Genomic DNA, 19,970 nt, shown 5'->3' with positions numbered 1-19,970 from the left:
ACGAACTGAGGTATTAAGGCATACGACAATTTGGTAAATGTAACGCTTGGTCGAATTCACAGATGTTGAGTTTAGTGAGCACTGGCGGTGTGGCGCCATTCATGAGAGTAAGCGGGCTTAATTTTGTCAATCTATCAAATCGTTCCTAAATAACGGTAAAACTCAATAGCACTATTATTAAATGGTTGTGTTGTGCGAATCTTTTCAATATAAAATAGAATGACAAGGATATTTTGAATCGATGCGACGATCAAAGTTAGAAATATTCAGACGTCATAAAAACATTTCCTTGACAAATTAAGTAAAACAGTCGATTTGTAAAAGGAGGCAACAGAAGATTTGAGAGCTGGCACCCTTTTTGATCAGCGGGTAAGTCTCGCAATACAGCGAGAAAATACTGCTAGTGTCTTGGGCAAGTTGCCTCCCTGTGACGCGTTGGAAGATTATTTTTAGTTTTTTTTTTCAACTATTCGATTTTTGTATAAATGTTATATGTCTTATGGTTTGAATAAATTTATTTATTTCTAACCAACTATGAACTACATTTTCAATATTCATATCTCCTAAAGGGAACTTATAAACTGTTATAAGTACCACTGGTAGATGTGTTTTTGGTTGGTCTTGCTGCTGTAAACATGATTTATAAGTAACTAGATATTGCCCGGAGCTTCGCTCCCGTGGGAATTTTGAAATAAAATATAGCCTATAGCAATGTAGGATAATGAACCTTTCTAAAGGTGAAATATTTTTTTAAATCGGTTTGGTAGTTCAGGAAATTCCTTTTTATAATAATAGTATAGATTATAATGTTGTACACATGACAAATTTTAATATCGGTCCTTTGAGAGGCTTGCGTGGGGATATAAATTCAAAATCTACTGTTTATTATGATTTCTTTTTTTTTTACAAAATTACATTATGTAATAGTTATACGGCAATAAGAAGCGGTGGTGGTGTAATAGTTATGACGCCCGCCTGTGGACCGAAAGGTCTCAGGTTCGTATCCTACTCGTGCCACATGAGTTTGTATACCAATCTGACTCATGTATAGTAGTTTGCATAGATCACCACTTGCTTCCTGTGAAGGAAAACATCGAGAGGAAACCACACTGGTGGACAGTTTAGTTAATTAGTGTGTAACTAAACTGTGTGTATACGATTACCTGCCACTGAATGGCGGTAAGTAGTCGTAAAGAAGTGTCAGATACTTTTAGATAACTTGAATAAAATCTCACCAGTGTTAGCAATAATACAGTCGATATGATGATGACGGCAACAAAAAGATTGTTTGTTGTCTACGTAAAGATTTATATCAATCCGCTATCTTTAGACAATTGAGCCGTGTACCATAACGCGTACATGTAAACTGTCATTATACTATAAGTATATATATATATATATATATATATATATATATATATATATATATATATATATATATATATATATATATATATATATATATATATATATATATATATATATATATATATATATATATATATATATATATATATATATGTATGTTTGTAATGTTGATATTCGATATTTTATTCATGAGTGTATCTAAAACTAGACTAGACTCCAGACAGGCATGTACAGAATTATCTTTCTTCTATTTTATTAAAACTAGCTTTTGCCTACGGCTTCGCCCGTGGCAAAAAGTAGTCATTGTCACTCTCCAGCATTCTAACTATCCCTGAACCAAAAATCATATCAATTTAAAGATTTGTTTTGACGTGAATGAAGAACAAACAAATATATTATCTTCTCATTTCCCTAACTTATGTAAAAGCACCAAAAAATACGAAAAACAAAACGAAAAAACTAGCACTATGCTTTTTGAAGAGCAGTTAACGATTCTTGTTAAATAGAATTTAACTAATTAATAACATTGCTCAGATTCCGTAAAACTCACAAAATTTTCCACTACGATCTCTGAAAGGGAGTTAGTTAATGATTCTTGTGAAATAGGTTAAAGCAATTAGTGACAATAGGTGATTTGGTTACGCTTTCATGACAGATTCCTGTTAGGAATGATAGGATTAAAATCCCATAACGACATTTCCACTTCGCTTCGTACAAGCTGCTTAGGATTAACATTTTCTCGTATAGGAAGTATTGATCAGTACAAGTGATGACACTACTAGAATGATTTTCCGTCATTTGAAAACAATGACACTACTATTCATCCTGTGTTTAATCGCTGACATACCTACGTACATTGAAGTTTTTTTTAATGTATAAAAACAAATCACACAGATTGAGCTAGCCCCAAAGTAAGTTCGAGACTTGTGTTATGGGATACCAACTCAACGATACCATTATATATTCTATAACATATAACTTGTATACGATAATTTTCCATCTTGACCAGACCGGGGATCGAACCCGGGACATCCAGTGTGGCAGCCCGGCATGATGAACATTAAGCCACGGAGGTCGTCAAATTAATGGTAACCGATTTTCCTCCTACATAACATTTTGGGTATGTAAGATAATGAGTTATGTCCGGGGCAATGTATGTACTTTTACAAATTCTATTTTATATATATATATATATATATATATATATATATATATATATATAGTAACAGTGTAAACATAAAACTTAAATATCGGAAACTTAATATTTTTGTGCAATAAATAAATTTTATCTGTAATCAAAATAATATCCAAAATCAAAAACATTTAAAACGAATTTTGACAAATCGTCAACATAATATCATTTTTATTAAACACCAGCGATGGGTTAGGGCCAGGTCACTGTAACTCTGCAAAATCGCTGTCGCTTATGACTTGCAAATACCACCGTTGTATTGGACAACACGCACTGACCAACTATTGTATATCGACGAACATAATATCTGAAACCACATGTCGTATCTGTAATGTATTGTTTTCAGCATTACAATAGTCTGTTGGTTTCAGATGTCGTCCTAATTTGATATTTTTGATACACTAGCATTTGCACACAACTTCTCTCTCTCATTTCCGAGACAAATTTAAAAAACTTCGCCATCTACACCGAGTCGAGCAAAAATAGTTCAATATTCAATATTAACTATAAACCAATTTTGATCAAACATATCTAAGCACAACCGCATAAAAGTTAGCTATTAAATAAATAAAAAAAACGCATCTACACCGTTTCACCTGTTGATGAGCTACGGTGCCACGTACAACAGACACACTCACTAGTCAAACTTATAACACCCCTCTTTTCGCGTCCAATGTCAAGTTTTTTCGTGAATGCAATTATTCCTAGCTGCAACCGCCATCTAGCGTTAATTCTACTTGGGGCAAAAATATTCTTTTTGTATGTATGTATGCATGTACGATTGTAACGCGATAACTTTCGAACCGTTGGTCCTATTTTGATGAAATTTAGAAGGCGTGTAGGATATGCCAATAGAATTTTTAAATTCGTGGGACATCCAATTCGGTTCAGTCGTTTTTGAAATATTCACAATTTTGTAAAAATTTATTGTGTTCGCGAAGTATAAAGTTCGCGGCGAATTATTTAGTAATAATGATGAATTACTTACCAAGTGCAAACCCATCTTTGGCCCACTGCACCTGGCCAGCCAAGTTCCCGACGGCGCATTCCAGAACTGCCTCAGACCCCTCGTGAACCTTTAGGCTTTTGGGCATTATCCTAAAGTATTGCTGTTGGAAGCCAGCGGCTGAAGCGCAGGATAACACTGAAAAAATACATTATAATTATAATCAATAAAAGTAATTTATTGAACACAAAAATTTAACAACAATAAACTTTTAATTTCAGTCACAAGTTCCGAAGAGAAACTTGTTTATTGTGACAACGGCAATGATCAAGAACGAAGACAGAAATAACGATTATCGTATAAAATTTAACGTGTATTGAATAATCCAATAAAATTTGAGAGAGTAAATGAAGTTTCAGTCAACATATAAATATAAATAAATATATTAGGACGAATTACACAGATTGAGTTAGCCCCAAAGTAAGTTCGAGACTTGTGTTATGGGATACTAACTCAACGATACTATATTTTATAACAAATACATATATAGATCAACATCCAAGACCCGGACCAATCAGAAAAAGATCATTTTCCATCATGACCCGTACGGGGATCGAAGCCGGGACCTCTCGGTTCAGTGGCAAGAACTTTGCCACTGCGCCACCGAGGTCGTCCATATAATCGACACGTTTCGGAATATTACTCAGATACATCATAAAACGAAAGAGAACTATAGAAATAACACAAAACATATATTGGAGCCGATCGATCAATTTATTGTTCCAATCATTTCGATTTTGCGCTCAAATTAATTTCTTTTTTTTAATACAGTGGTTCCGTACATAATATTTTATGTCATCATGATCGATAGACTTCATATTACGGCTTTATTCTCTTATGAGGTAGATTAAAATATTGTTAATTTTCGTCTTTGGAGAAAAGGCTGCGGTGAAGTTTGTTGCGCCGCTTCTTCTTCACCTGCGCTTTGGAATTCGGCAGTTGACTTAGTTTTAACTAAATTTTTAACGTCAATAAGTGACGTGTATCTTCCTAAGTCGGATAAAGATTTTTTAATTTTTTTTTTGAACAAGCTAAAATTTACGAGAAGAATTTCCTGTTTATAGCTATTTTCCTTGATTGATTTTTACGCGCACACAGACGCTTTATATTTGCCTTTCAATCCCAGCCCTGAATGAAAAGCTAAAAATCAATAACAAACTAAGCATATATCTCGCGAAATTTATATCTAACGAATACATTATAACACTGGAGATATTATACTCGTAAGAAACAAAACAAAAGGCATTATATATCCCCACTCATGTCCTTGTCACCATGTAAATAGCTCTTGATATTTTGTATGGAACCCTAAAAATGAGACGCTCTCATTGGCTAATACGATGGCTGAGTAGTGGGCGTTAGTGTACTTGTGAGGCGAGACGAGGTGAACGTACGATCAGGTGCGCCACAAGTAATAGAAGGTAGCGGACTATAAATTGCTGACAAATAAATTGGATGCAATCGGAAAAATGCTTAGACGAGTGACTGGAGCGATTTTTTTTCGTTTGACAATTTGATTTGTTTATAGAGCTGCGCCCCGGGGTTTCGCTCCCGGAATTTCGGGATATAAAGTACCCTATATGTTATTACAGGTTAAATTCTACCCGTGTACCAAAATTTCATAACAATCGGTCTTGCGTATATAACGCATGGTAACAAACTTTCGAATTTGTAATATTAGTACAAATATTTAGCTACCATTTTTTTTTGTAAATTTGATTTAAATCGATAAGTGCACTATGTAAATTAAATATTTATTTATGTAGTCATATGTCATTTAGACGATTAAGTTATATAGGGATTGATTTTTGAAAAAAAAGCCAATGACGGAACGGTCTTTACATGTACTACATGCACACCAAATTTCATTTTAATCAGTCAAGCGGCTTACTCGTGAGGGCGGTGTCACGTGTACATACAGACTCACGTATTTGTAATATTAGTATGGATTTATCAATCAATCAAATCGTTTATTTGTGAGAACAGGTATATACAGATAGTATAATGTTATTATTACTTAACATACATAAATAAATAAATAAAATAAATGAAATCTGCCTGTCAGGCATACAAAAAAAAAATAGTATGCGTTTATCCGCTTCCTCTCATGAATTAGACCACGCTAACCAGAACAACAGGCTTGACAGACAGACACTATAAGGGTGTGCGTGAAAATTAATACAGTGATTTTACGTTAGACGCAAAATATGACAGCTAGTGTGGCGACCATACATAAACACATACCTTACAGGATGAGATACCTTGTAGGAACAAAGAAACAAACCCTGGGCTCAGACGTTTCATGGCTGAGGAAGGAACCGAGCATGCATTCAGATAAGAGAGATGTGGTGACTATTTATTAACCCCCAACGCAAAAAGAGTGGTGTTATAAGTTTGACCGATAAGTGTGTCTGTCTGTCTGTGTACGTGGCACCGTAGCTCATCAACGGGTGCATCGATTTGGATGTGGGTTTTTTTATTTGATAGCTAATTTTTATGCGGTTGGCTCTTAAATATGTTTGATGAAAATCGTTTGAGCCGTTCAAAAGTTGTAGCGAAAGGAATATTGAAAGTCGGGGGAGTTTTAATTTGTCTAACAAATAAACTTGTATTATTTAATAAATAAATATATTAGGACAAATCACACAGATTGAGCCAGCCCCAAAGTAAGTTCGAGACTTGTGTTATGGGATACTAACTCAACGATACTATATTTTATAACAAATACATATATAGATAAACATCCAAGACCCGGGCCAATCAGAAAAAGATCATTTTCCATCATGACCCGACCGGGGATCGAACCCGGGACCTCACGGTTCAGGGGCAAGCACTCTACCACTGCGCCACCGAGGTCGTCAATATTATTTCCACTTGTGGACAGGTGGAAGAAACGACGGAGGATGAGGTGGGCGGACCACATAATGAAAGTCTCTGGTTCGTACATGGACGAGAGGCACAGGGCGGCTACTATGAAACATGAAACACGTTTCACGTAATTGCGTCCACTTCTTTCGTTTTTTACACGACGTGTACACGATGTTTGACAAGTTTATTTGGTGGACAAAATAAAAAAACCCCCGACTATCAATATTCATTTCGCCACAACTTTTGAACGGATGCACCGATTTTGATGAAACATATCTAAGAATCACCGCATAAAAAATAGCTATCAAATACAAAAAACCGAATCCAAATCGGTTCACTGGTTGATGAGGTACGGTGCCACGTGTACAAACAGACAAAGACACTTAACGGTCAAACTTATAAAACCTTTTTTCGTCGACGGTTACCGTACGTTTCGTGGTAGGCCTTCAGGACCGAGTGGTGTACGCAAAGAGAGGCCTATGGTAAGCAGTACCTATGCGGAAAACGACCGAAACGATTGTTGATATAAACCCTGAAATCATAATCCACTTATGTGCAGTTGGGTAAAGTATTAACCAATTAAACTCGAGAACAAGGTAATCTCAGTTCCAATAATAAAATTCATAATTTCCCATTAGTTCACTCCGGATTCTTGCTAATATTAGGCTGAATGCACACCGCCGTGGAAGTAAGTCTTTATTTTAATAATTTCTCAATTTATTAACGTCTTCTTATCGAGTGTGTATTCAAAGATTACAATACCGATTTAAAGATTAAAAATGCATACGCCTAATTCGGCTCCTGACGTGAGTTTTACGACTTAAAGAATTATCACTAAATGAAGATTTTGTCTTTGATTGTATCACCGGCCTGATGTCAATCCCTGTTGGGAATGCCATTGTCGCCAATTAGTGGTCCTATTTTAGGACGAGACTATACGATACGCCACAAAGTTGCTAAAGCTTTATACCGGGTCCACACTAATGTCAAATGCCGACGCGCACACGACATTGCGCAGTTTATGTGAGTGAATTTATTTTACGCAATGAAAAATCGGCAATGTATACCGAACTGGCATTAAATGAAGAAACAAACAAGTTTATTTGTATGATAAATTAAAAATAAAACCCCGTCTTTCAATATTCATTTCGCTACAACTTTTGAACGGCTGAACCGATTTTGATCAAACATATCTAAGAACCACCGCATAAAAATTAGCTATCTAATAAAAAAAACTGCTGATAAGCTATCGTGCCACGTACAGTATATAGACAAACAGATAGACACAACTTAGCGGTCAAATTTATAACACGCCTCTTTTTTGCGTCGGGGGTTAAAAAAACAAATTCGAATCGAATCTCGTCAACCTTTTTTGCACTTTTAATTAGAGACAATTTATCACAGAAAATAATTTAAATGAACATACAATCTGTACTACCCCTTACTAACCGCAACTAAGCGTTCTAAATTCAAAAGTAATGTGAGGGTATCCTGATCCCGTTCCTATCGACATTCCTGCAACACTATTACGGCGACACAAGCTATTTTCAACTCTATCGTTAAACGTTAAAGTTGAAATTCAATTGTTGGATTGTACATCAATTTTTAATAGTGCTGAAAACGATTTTCAACTTAATTATTTTAATATTAAAGCCGAAGATTGTTTAGCATGTTTAGACTACGTTAGTGTGCGTGTTGTAGAAAATCGAATGGGTTATTTCAAAATAAGTTTTACACGTTACAACATAGAGTTTAAAATTGTTTGGTATATTGTTGCGTGAGTGTTAATTATTATACTTGTAATAATTGAAGTTCCCTATCTATAATGACGTAGTGAGGGGATGAGAGGGATTTATGACATTATCCGGTATTATGTAGACATGGATATCCAAATTAAGTCTCAAATTATTTTGATCGACCCGGATCCGAATTGCTTCAAGTAGATCATTATTTATCTAACTAGATCCCGGTATGTAGATATATTCACATGTTTCTAAAAGATGTTGTAATATGTAATACATTTCTTAAAATATTTCCGAGGTGTATTTGGGGTTCCGTACAAAAATAAAATAAAAAAAACGGAACACTTATAGGATCGCTCGTGTGTCTGTCCGTCTGTAATATTTGTTTTACAGTTATTAATTTTAATAAGCTACATCCTTACATATTACAAAAAGTTGTTGCATCTGTATGTATGAACGCGATAAACTCAAAAACTACCGGACGGATTTTTGTACGGTTTTTACCAATAGATAGTGTGATTCCTGAGGAAGGTTTAGATATATAATTTGTTATGGTTTTATCCGAGCAAAGCGTGGAACGGGCTGCTACTAAAATATACATAACATATCGATTTAATCACGTACCCATATGACGACCTCGGTGGCGCAGTGGTAAAGTTCTAAAGTGGTAAAGTCCTCTGAACCGAGAGGTCCCGGGTTCGATCCCCGGTCGGGTCATGATGGAAAATGATCTTTTTCTGATTGACCCCGGTTTTGGATGTTTATCTATATATGGGTGATTCTCTGTAACCTCGTAATCGGCTGTCCCAACCGATTTTTTCCAAAAGTAATTTCATTATTTATAAAAAAATCACTCCTAATGAAACTTTAACCCTGAAACTTTACGGGCACATTGTTTTTAGGACCATAACTATTTTAACTTGTTTTCTAGACGTGAAAGAAGTTATAAAAAGACAGTCCCTTGGCTGTCCCCATCACTGTATTGCCGCCTAACAATAATATTTATGAAGAACTCATTGAAACTACACACATTTGGCAGTTACCATGGCAAAGAATAATAATTAAATTATGTTATTTTCGTAAAACAGGGTCTCTTATGAATTTTATTATATTTAGTAAACACATGTAAAGTTTGTCCCCAAAATTTCTATACAGTCCCCTGCCAAGAATTTAAATCCATATTTTAAAAAAACTGTAATATTTTCAAACATTTTCTTAGTGAAACGGAACGCAGATTATCGTGAACTTTGCAACCTTGCCGAATGCGGCGACACATCACCATTTAATTTAGTGTTAGAGTGTCATTTGTGAGTAGGACATGCGTTTGATCCGCCACCACAAACAGTCCTCTGGTAAGTAATGGTATTTATGTTAATTACATTAATTATCTCTGAATATAGCTTATTGTTGTATTATTTGTGTCTAAATTTATTGATAGGTTCTGAAAAAAACATTTTATATCAGTTTTGGAAATATTGAGAAATTTAACCGAAAAACACAGTCCCCTGGCAACAGTTCCCTGTCAGAAAATGCAACAGGGTATTGTTTTACACAATAGGGGACTGTGTATTTTATGTATTGTTTATTGTTTTTATATATTATATGTGTAAATTTATCAACTAGTCTGCTTTATTAATATAAGAATCATCAAAGTATCGTTACTTGCGTTATTATAAACTTGTATTATTTTACACAGGGCGATCGAACACAGATGATATGGCTCCTAAAATGAAAAAGTTGTCCCGAGAGGAATTACTACAGAAAAAGAGAGAAGCAGAGCGACTACGATACTTTAAAGAAGGGGAAAGAACATTGTACTGTATATCGAGCCAAAAGACTAAGACTGAAAAACATCACTAATACTTTTGTTAGAGAAAATATGCCTTTATCAGATTCAGAAGCAGGTACTCCGTTTACAAGACCCGCCACTCCAGTTCCAGATCAAATATTTCCATTTGCTAGTCTCCAGCAAAGAAAAAAAGAAGCCACAAAGCGACGAAAGAAGTTTAACTAGGAAAGGAACGAAAAGATCGTACGTTTAGAGAAAAAACTTGAAAAGTACAAAAAGAGATTAGAGAGATTCAAAATTAAAAACAAAAAGAACGTTGAAGATACACCTAAAACAAAGATTTTGAAAATGTTAGATGAGCCTGATCAAAGAAAAGAAGTACTTAAGAAAGCGTTGTTTGGCGACGTCATTAGTAACCAGTTAAAGGAAAATTATACTACACTGAAACTTACAAAAGAGAGACCGATCTTTTAAAAAGTTGTTACTGAAAGACCTAGAGAAATTAAGTCGTTGCCTAGGCCCGGAAAAAATCAAATCTCAAAGGCTTAGATGTACCTGTAGCTAAACGATGTAGAATACCCGATATTGAAAACTTTACATGGAACTACACCGAAAGTGGCCATGGAAAAGGTGCACCGGATGGTATCGGAGCAACGTGCAAAAGAACAGCTGATTTTGTTGTTAATTCTGGAGGCGACATCAATAATATTGATCAGTTTGTTAAAGTAATCCGAGAGCGATGTCATCCAAGCATTGGTCGATAAAGTTGAAGAGGAAGCGGCCGATCAGAAGGGTTTTAAAGGCACTTTGAATGTGCATCAGGTTGCAGGTATTTATTCCAGCTCCATCCTAGGCATTCCAACTAAACGTATAACACTTACAATGAAAAGTCTCAGTTGCTTTTGCAACAGCGGATCTTGTGAGCATTATAAGATTGGCAGTATTAACTATGCTCAAAAACCTAGATGGACAGTAGAAAAAGTGTTTACTGAGTCCGAACCGGAAGATTTCGAATCTGCTAAGCCTGAAATGATACGTACGTCTCCTCAGAGGTTGGACGATGATATTGCAGGAACGAGTGGTATTGGGAATTCATGTTATTATGTTATAATTAATGATATTGATAACGATGAAAGTGAGTTACGTGTTACTTTCCTCAAGATTTGTGATCAAAAAATGCAGATGTTTAGAATAGATGATAATGATGTTGCAGATGTGTCATTTGATCAAGTAGTCCAAAAGTTGGATAATATTGACTTGATTTTAAAAGGAAAGAGAATATTTTATCAGTTTTCTACTCAAGCACAGGTTTTCGAGTGCTATCTTGTTAAAATGTTAAGATCATTGTGATAATTAAACATTACTATGTGCCTTATTTGATTGAGAAAAATCTCAGAATATATTACTTTAAGAGTAAATACTTCCTAATAATTATATTAATAATAGTATTTGACTAATAAGACTGCATAAAGCATTTAATAATTGATATTATAATAATACGACTAATGTTGATCTCCGTGAGTACAAAATGTTTTTAGCACTTAAGGTTAATTTTTGATATGTATGTTTAAAAAAAATTTTTTTTGTTAATCTTTTATAAAGATTATTGAAACGAAAATATGTCATAAAAATAATAAATGAATCATTAATGTAAAATTACTTTTTTTAAGTATAATAGTCCTCTGTCTCATTTAACAGTTCCCTGTTATGTTAAAAACAGTCCCCTGATGGCTCAAACAGTCCTCTGTCATGATTTTTTGGAAAATCGTTAATAACTCGATAAATACGCATAAATTCAGTGGGCCCCCTTATCGAACTAAGATAATAGTTAATTTTCTTCGAAATACGACCTGATTTTTTGGCAAATTTTAAAAATAATTGCCAGGACAGCATTTATATGGGACCTGTACGAGCTTACAGAGAAATGCCCATATGTATTTGTTATAAAATATAGTATCGTTGAGTTAGTATCCCATAACACAAGTTTCGAACTTACTTTGGGGCTAGCTCAATCTGTGTGATTTGTACATATAATATAACCTAATATATATATATCCCACTTAAAGTTTGGTTTGGTCCAACATGTCAAAAAATATCGATATAGCTAATAAATAAATCCGAAATGCCCATCCCTAGTAAACTAAGGATCGAGTTTTCATAATTACCGGCTTCATATTTTATCTATAGTCGTTAGTCGAGTCTGTGACTATTTGTAAACGTAATACATATTATTCACACAACAACACACTGACTGATGTTTGCAATGCATTTGTGATTCACTAGCGATCTGCCCCGGCACGGGTACAATATTATTTACATAACCTTCCTCTTGATTCACTACTATCCATTAAAAAACCCGAATCAAAATCCTTTGCATAGTTTTAAAGATCTAAGCATACGTATGGACAGACAGACCAATTTAGGCCAAAACATTTTTATTATTTTTTTTTGTTTGTGTGTAAGTTTGTTTGTGAATTACGCGAAAACTACTGGATGGAATTTGATGTGGTTTTCACAGTTGTATAGACGATGACCTAACTTAAAATCTGGTATAGGTTTCATCGCGATACGTTGCTCAGAACCCGAAATATAGACGATAATACGTTATGAGCGGACGCACTACATAACCACGGGCGAAGTCGCGGGCAAAAGCTACTCCTAGTTCTAATCCTAACTAATATTATAAATGCGATGTAAGTTTGTTTGTTACCTCTTCACGTATCATCTACTGGATCTATTGTTATGAAATTTGGTACACGGGTAGAAGATAACCTGGAATAACACATAGGGGACTTTTTATCCCGGAATTCCCGCGGGAGCAAAGCGAAGCGCACTAGTACTTAATATAAAAACAAATATATTTTATAAAATAATTACACATTTGCTTTATAATATGTAAGGATAAAGAAAATACCCTGCCTATGTAAATTGTGAAATTTACAATATAGGCACTAATTAAAATTATTGTTTACTGAACACAATTAATGGATTGCACTATTATTAACACCTACAAATTAAATATGAACGAATTTAATTTATTCAAACGTGGCATAATTCAATTGAGTTTGGACAATTTCATTTCAAATATAAGTAAATTCTCAATAAGGATGTCGCAATTAAAATGTTATGCGCAACTGAATCATTAATAAACCGTTTTCACTGGAAAATTTAGCGGTGTGGTAACCTAACGGCTCCAGGTTCGAATCCTACTCGTTCCACATCAGTTTGTATACCAATCTGACTCATATATTGTAATTTTCATCGACCACCACTTGCTTCCGGTGAAGGTAAACATCGTGAGGGAACCTGCACACTGGTTGACAGTTTAGTTCACTAGTGTGTATGCGACTGCCTGCCGCTAAATGGCGGTAAGTAGTTGTAAAAGTCATGTCAGATACCTTTAGGCGACAGTGTTAGCAATTTAACACACTCAAAAAGAAGACCGTAAAGTTTACGCGGAATTGCAAGCCGACAAAATGTAAGTTGAATATGTTCATGTCATAAATAAATGAAATGATATTTACCAAAGCTACAAACTACTAGCATTTCGGAACGACCACTGCTGAGAAGAAATGCCTAAAGAAAGTCATTCAAACAGTGTTGGTCCCTATTATGCCAGAAGGGCTTACCATTTTTTAAATATAAATTTATGTATAATTTTTTATCAGTAATATAACAATGTAAGTACACAATAAAGTACATGGTCAAAAGGTATACTGAAACATATTATGATTGTGATCAAGTGCAACATATACGTATAATTAACCAAACAAAAAAACTTTTAATAAAAGATCGAGCTGACCAGTTTCCCCCCGGCAACATCCGTTCACGAGTTGACGCATCAGTCAGCCATCTCGAAGCTCAACCACAATAGAGGGAGCATTAACTAACACATTGTATCAGCAATAATCATCGGAAAAAGCTGTACACTTTTTGTGAAACTCATTTCTCAAAAACAACATCTTTACCAGCCTAGTAATTGACTTGCCAAGTCTCCCAAGTCTCGGACTTAATACTTCAAAAGTCCGCGCTGCGTTTACCAACTTTTTGGGAGAGTCCCCCAAGTTTTTTTTTACTTATTGCTTTATTAAGCAACGGTCGATATTTGTGAACTTTCCTCGAATTCTTTTCTTAATCTCAGATGGAACTTCTTGATATACAATAGTAAGTTGTTTTGAAGCGGTGGCCGAGTGTGTAACACCGCCTGCCTGTGATCGAAAAGTCTCTGATTCGAATCCTACTCATGCCACATGAGTTTGTATACCAATCTGACTCTGTTTTTCCGGGATGAAAGGTACCCTATCTATGTCCTTCTCCAAACTTCATATTACACGTATGCAAATTTCAAAAAGATTGGTTAAGTAGATAAAGCGTGAAGAGGTGACAAACAAACTTAGTTTCGCATAATATTAGTTAACATTAGGATTGTATCTATCATCATTGATATCCATACCCCCATATCTAACTAATCCAATATTATAAAAAAATCTAATATATAATATATAATTTAAAAAATCTATAATGAATAAACTCATAAACTATCGGGCCGATTTTAATGAAAGTTGGCAAAGAAATAGACGAAACTATCAAACGTAACATAGACTGCCTTTTTTATTATATGTTTACCAGAGATTAACCAGTGTGAGCCTTTATTAACCAGATAAATAACTATACTATATATCTCGGTCGTCAGAAAGAGAGAGGAACATTTTAAGGAATAATTACATTAAATTACAGAAGCTAAAAGCACAAGACCCGGCAAAAACTTTCCCCTCAAACAGGATCATACAAACAATCGATACAAATCTAATTTGCAAGGCCACAGACGAATCTCAACAGATTCTAAGAGCCAGATTATAATACTGATTGGGCAATGAACCGTGGAAATGAGAAACAAAGTTACAGACGGATCGATAAACGAATAATGTTAAGAATAATTTCGGCGTGGTTACCAATTAATTAGTCAGGGAGCAGACTACATATCTAAAACGTCTAATTGACATGGCAATAAATAAATATAAATAATATGTAATGGACAAATCACACAGATTGAGCTAGCCCCAAAGTAAATTCGAGACTTGTGTTATGTGATACTAACTCAACTTCTTCTTGACCTTATCCCACTCATGTGGGGTCGGCACAGTATGTAAGTTCCTTCCATTTCGTTCTGTCATTTGCCATATCCATTGATACTCCTTTCCTGTTCATACTATCCTTGACACACTCCATCAATTTCTTCTTAGGTCTTCCTCTATTCCTGGAATCCTTTATTGCCATCTTTAATGCCCTTATAACTCAACGACACTATACAAATCTATATATATAAAACTCTTGCGTTACTGACTGACTGACAGACAACGTACAGCCGAAATTACAGAGCGTAGGAAGCTGAAATTTAGCATCCTTGTGGAAAATAGGTGAGCACTAAGTAATTTTTGATTTAAGACTTTTGGAAATTCCACCCCGAACGGGTTGAAAGGGGTGTAAAACTTTTATATGACAGTTGTACACCGTTGAAATTAGTGTTATGTATTTATATTTAAAACGCCTCACGTAAAAATGCAACACTTTTAAAATTGAAAACACACTTTCAGTAACTTTGTTATGAGTTCGGCGTTAAAACGGTCCCTGGCTTTTTGTCCAAGTAATAAAAGACTCGTTACTTTTACACAACTCCACTGTTTTTGAAAGAAAAGACCAGCTCTTATCAGGAATTAGAACAAGGAACGTGGAAGAGATATAATTTAACGACTGACAAATTCAAATTCAAAATTCTTTATTCAAGGATGATACAGAACTCATTGACGTCAAAAAAAAAATCACTTAAACTAAGTCTACCGCCGATTTCTAAAGCGCAGGTGAAGAAGAAGCGGCGCAACAAACTTCACCGCAGCATTTTCCCCAAAGACGTCAAAATTATATCATCATATTTAAAATGTCAAAATGGAAATAAATTTGTGTTATGTTTTCGATACGCGCCTTTTCTCGAGAGATTCATAATTATTGTAAGCTGTGATGATGTATTGATTCCCATCCATAAGAAATGTCACGCAAAACGCACAAATTTCCCGCGATTAATAAAAGAACCGGTGCTAAGCCGGATATAACCCGGCGGCGGCCGGATAACCGGCAAGATTAAACGCCCGGCCGATTAATAACAAGAAAAATAACAATCAATTAACTTTGTATGAAAAAGACAGAGTGCCGGTTCCTACTATGGTCGGTCACACTACAGATTGCGATCGAGTTTAGGGTGAGTATTAATTCGTTGTAAAGTATTCTACAGAGCTAATTATTTTTAGAGTTATTTAACCCAAAACTTAGTAATTGAGCGAGCAAAGCGAGCGAGATCTAACATTCTAGTTGGGGCAAAAATACATTTTTTTTAAATATTATTTGCGATAACTCTCGAACCTTTGGACAGATTTTGATGAAATTTAAAAGGTATGTAGGATATGCCAATAGAATTTTAAATTCGTAGGGCATCAAGATCGGTTCAGTCGTTTTTGAAATATTCACAATTTTATAAAAAAATTAACAACTAGTTTTATTAATAGTAAAACTTTCTGAAGAGCGGATTTGCATTTCACTTCTCACTGTCGAGTCGATCCGAAATGAGACGCAGCGAACCAATCACATTGCGGTGTGGTTGTCGTTGCGTCACAATGGCACACTGTGATTGGTTCGCTGCGTCCCACTGCGAATCGACTCGATATGGTTAGATGATAAATATGATAAATAGCTAAGTTACACTACGTACACACAGTATTTGTCGTATACACAAAATAATCTTGATCTTGTTTGAAACATTTACTTTTATAACATTCGCCATCAAATTTAAGATATTGATGAAAATGTTTAAATACTAGCCTCGCCCCTGGGCTTCATTCCCGTGGGAATTTCGGGATAAAAGGTACACTATGTGTTATTCCAGGTTATATTCTACCCGTGTACCAAATTTCGTAATAATCCGTCCAGTAGATTTTGCGTGAAACAGTACCAAACAAACATACACACACATCCTTACAAACTTTCACATTAATACCTAATATTAGTGGGATTGCGCTTATTGAAATAAGTAATAAGTAAAAGACAAATGGTAGGGCCTAGATCAGTCATTCTATTTGTCAGCAGTTGATAGTATTGATACAAGAATTAGGTATGATAAATAAGCGTTTGTATCCGGAATCTTTGTAAGTGATAGATCGATTTCTGTAGCGTTCTTACTGTGATAAAGTTTATGCCCTTTTTATTATAATATTTTTATAGGAAACTCGGTTAAATTTTTATTTTTATTTTATTAAATACTAGCGTTTGTCCGCGACTTTGGCCGCGTTAACTTTCTGGGCTGAAAGGTACCCTATGTCCTCCATATTTCAAACTACATGTATGCAAAATTTCGAGAAGATTAGTTGAGTAGATAGATCGTGAAGATTTAACAAACTTACTTTCGCATTTATAATAATTTGGACTAGTCAGAATTCAAATTATTTTATTCAAACAAAACAAACATAGACATATAAAAAAATAAAACTAGATAATAAAAAAAACTTCACATTGTGCTCGCAATTTGAAAAGGACCCTGCTCAGCATATGTTGTTTACCCCGTGCGAGGTAAGCAACGCTGGTCTTCCGCTGGGACCCACGAGTTAAACGCACGGACAGTTGCAACCTTATATAATATAGAATAATCTTTAAACATAGCATTGAATATGTGATCGTCATGATCTTTTTGTTTTTTGTATTATATATTTATAGATATATATGTATCTTTTATGCGTATGTATTGTTTATACGTCTTTACTTATATAATATCAATTTATTCTACTGTATAGATTTAGGCTTGCTTACACGAAATTTATTTTGTTCTTCTGTGTACACTTTATTGGATTATAGATTAGTTTGATAATTATTGTTAAGTCAATATTCTGTACTTCATTGTCTGTAATCTGTTTGTGTGCCTTTTAAATAAAATAAAATAAAATAGAATAGAAATCATTTATTCCAAAGAATATGGTGATATAAATAGATGACAACAATGAAAAGTACAACATATTCTGCCACAGTTGGCGTATGAATGTCAAGTATTAAAATTACATTACATTATACATATTGAACTTTTAAATGTTATATACCAAAGTCCCGTGTAAATATTTCAATTATAAATGACTCTGGAACAATCACTTAATTTCATAAAAACATATTTAATAAATTTTTAAATGTTATACACTAAAGTCCCGTGCAAATATTTCAATTATAAATGACTCTGGAACAATCACTTAATTTCATAAAAACATATTTAATAAATTTTTAAATGTTATACACTAAAGTCCCGTGCAAATATTTCAATTATAAATGACTCTGGAACAATCACTTAATTTCATAAAAACATATTTAATAAATTTTTAAATGTTATACACTAAAGTCCCGTGTAAATATTTCAATTATAAATGACTCTGGAACAATCACTTAATTTCATAAAAACATATTTAATAAATTTTTGTGTCTCACTTATCTCTACTGGAAGCGCATTATACAATTTAATCGCCATGCAGAAAACGTTGTCGCTGTACAGTTTTAATCTTTGCTTTGGCGTATATAATAGGCATAACTGATACCTTCTTCTTCTATGAGTGCCTCTCTGTAACTAGTGAAGATCAGCGATTAGCTGATGAAAGGAAAATATATGTAGATATAGATATATATATATATATATATATATATATATATATATATATATATATATATATATATATATATATATATATATATATATGTATAATTAACCAAACAAAAAAAACTTTCAATAAAAGATCGAGCTGACCAGTTCCCCCGGCAGCACCCGTTCACGAGTTGACGCGTGAGTCAGCCATCGCGAAGCTCAACCACAATAGAGGGAACCTCCCGACCCGATCCACGACGCCGCCACCGGTTTGACCATTTGAGTGTGCATGACATACTCGATCTCCATAATCTAACATAATAGATACCTATGTTACTTTCAGACACTTGCCATAGGTTTAATCACTAGCGCCATCTATGCTGTATGCAAGGTAATGGTTGTATTACAATATTTATCTGTCTGTACCTCTGAATAAAACTGTCAGTTAATTTAAAGCCACACACTCTGTTTTATTAGGTTAAGGTCCTGAAAATAATTTCTAATCTAAACAACCTAACCTAAATAAAATCTAAAAAATCTGTTATTTCGTCATTCATTTTAAAATCACTTATTTAATTTCTGAAAATAATTTTTCTTATATATGCCAATCAGTGTAATATCAGGTTAACTTTTTTAAATACTTTTTGAAGATTAAAAGTTTCCTAAATGATCTTATCAATGATTTGGTTTGAAAAAAATACTAATCGACCTTCTGGGAAAGATCTTTATGAACTAATATTTTTTGACATTTTGTCAAATTCGTGGAAGGTCAAAAATTTTTTTTGAGTTATTTAACAAAAAAAAAAAACTCACGTGTCTGTCGTGAGTTTTTTTTTTTTCGACGAAATCAAGTCAGAAATTGTTTAAATGTTTTAACCCATATTTTCTTTTGATAAAAATAAAACTAGACTTCACGTCACTTTTTCACGTCAAATTTTGAATTGAATATTAATCGTAACTAATCTTCGTAAATCTTCTTGAAATTTTACATACATGTAATTTGAAGTGTGGAAATGGACATACGGTACCTCTTATCCGGGAAAAATAACTGTTCCCGTGAAAAATTTACGCGGGCGAAGCCGCGGGCAACAGCTAGTATTATAAATGCGAAAGTAAGTTTGTTTGTTACCTCTTCACGCTTTATCTGCCCAACCAATATTATTGAAATTTTGCATATAGTTTACAGCTAGATGGGTCGATGATGTAAAGGAAATTGCTGGCAACAACTGGAAGGGGATGGCTCAGGACAGAGATGGTTGGCGGAGACGGAAGGAGGCCTATTCATAGCAGTAGATCACGAAGCGCTGCAGAAGATAGATGATTCTAAAGGCTACAGACTACTG

General features: G+C 34.3%; 1 protein-coding gene across 2 annotated transcripts in view; it reads right to left on the bottom strand.

Moving 5' to 3' along the window:
• sns (sticks and stones) overlaps nt 1-19,970 on the bottom strand; it is a 263,332-nt gene that overhangs the window by 225,783 nt on the left and 17,579 nt on the right. For both annotated transcript variants that reach the window (XM_053765040.1, XM_053765038.2), the window contains one exon: nt 3,549-3,704. In XM_053765040.1, coding sequence (XP_053621015.1) covers nt 3,549-3,704 — 156 coding nt within the window. The remainder of the gene's footprint in view (nt 1-3,548; nt 3,705-19,970) is intronic.

The sequence above is a fragment of the Plodia interpunctella genome, chromosome 26, assembly GCF_027563975.2.
Source record: "Plodia interpunctella isolate USDA-ARS_2022_Savannah chromosome 26, ilPloInte3.2, whole genome shotgun sequence".
NCBI lineage: Eukaryota > Metazoa > Arthropoda > Insecta > Lepidoptera > Pyralidae > Plodia > Plodia interpunctella.
This window is presented reverse-complemented; position numbering and strand designations above follow the sequence as displayed.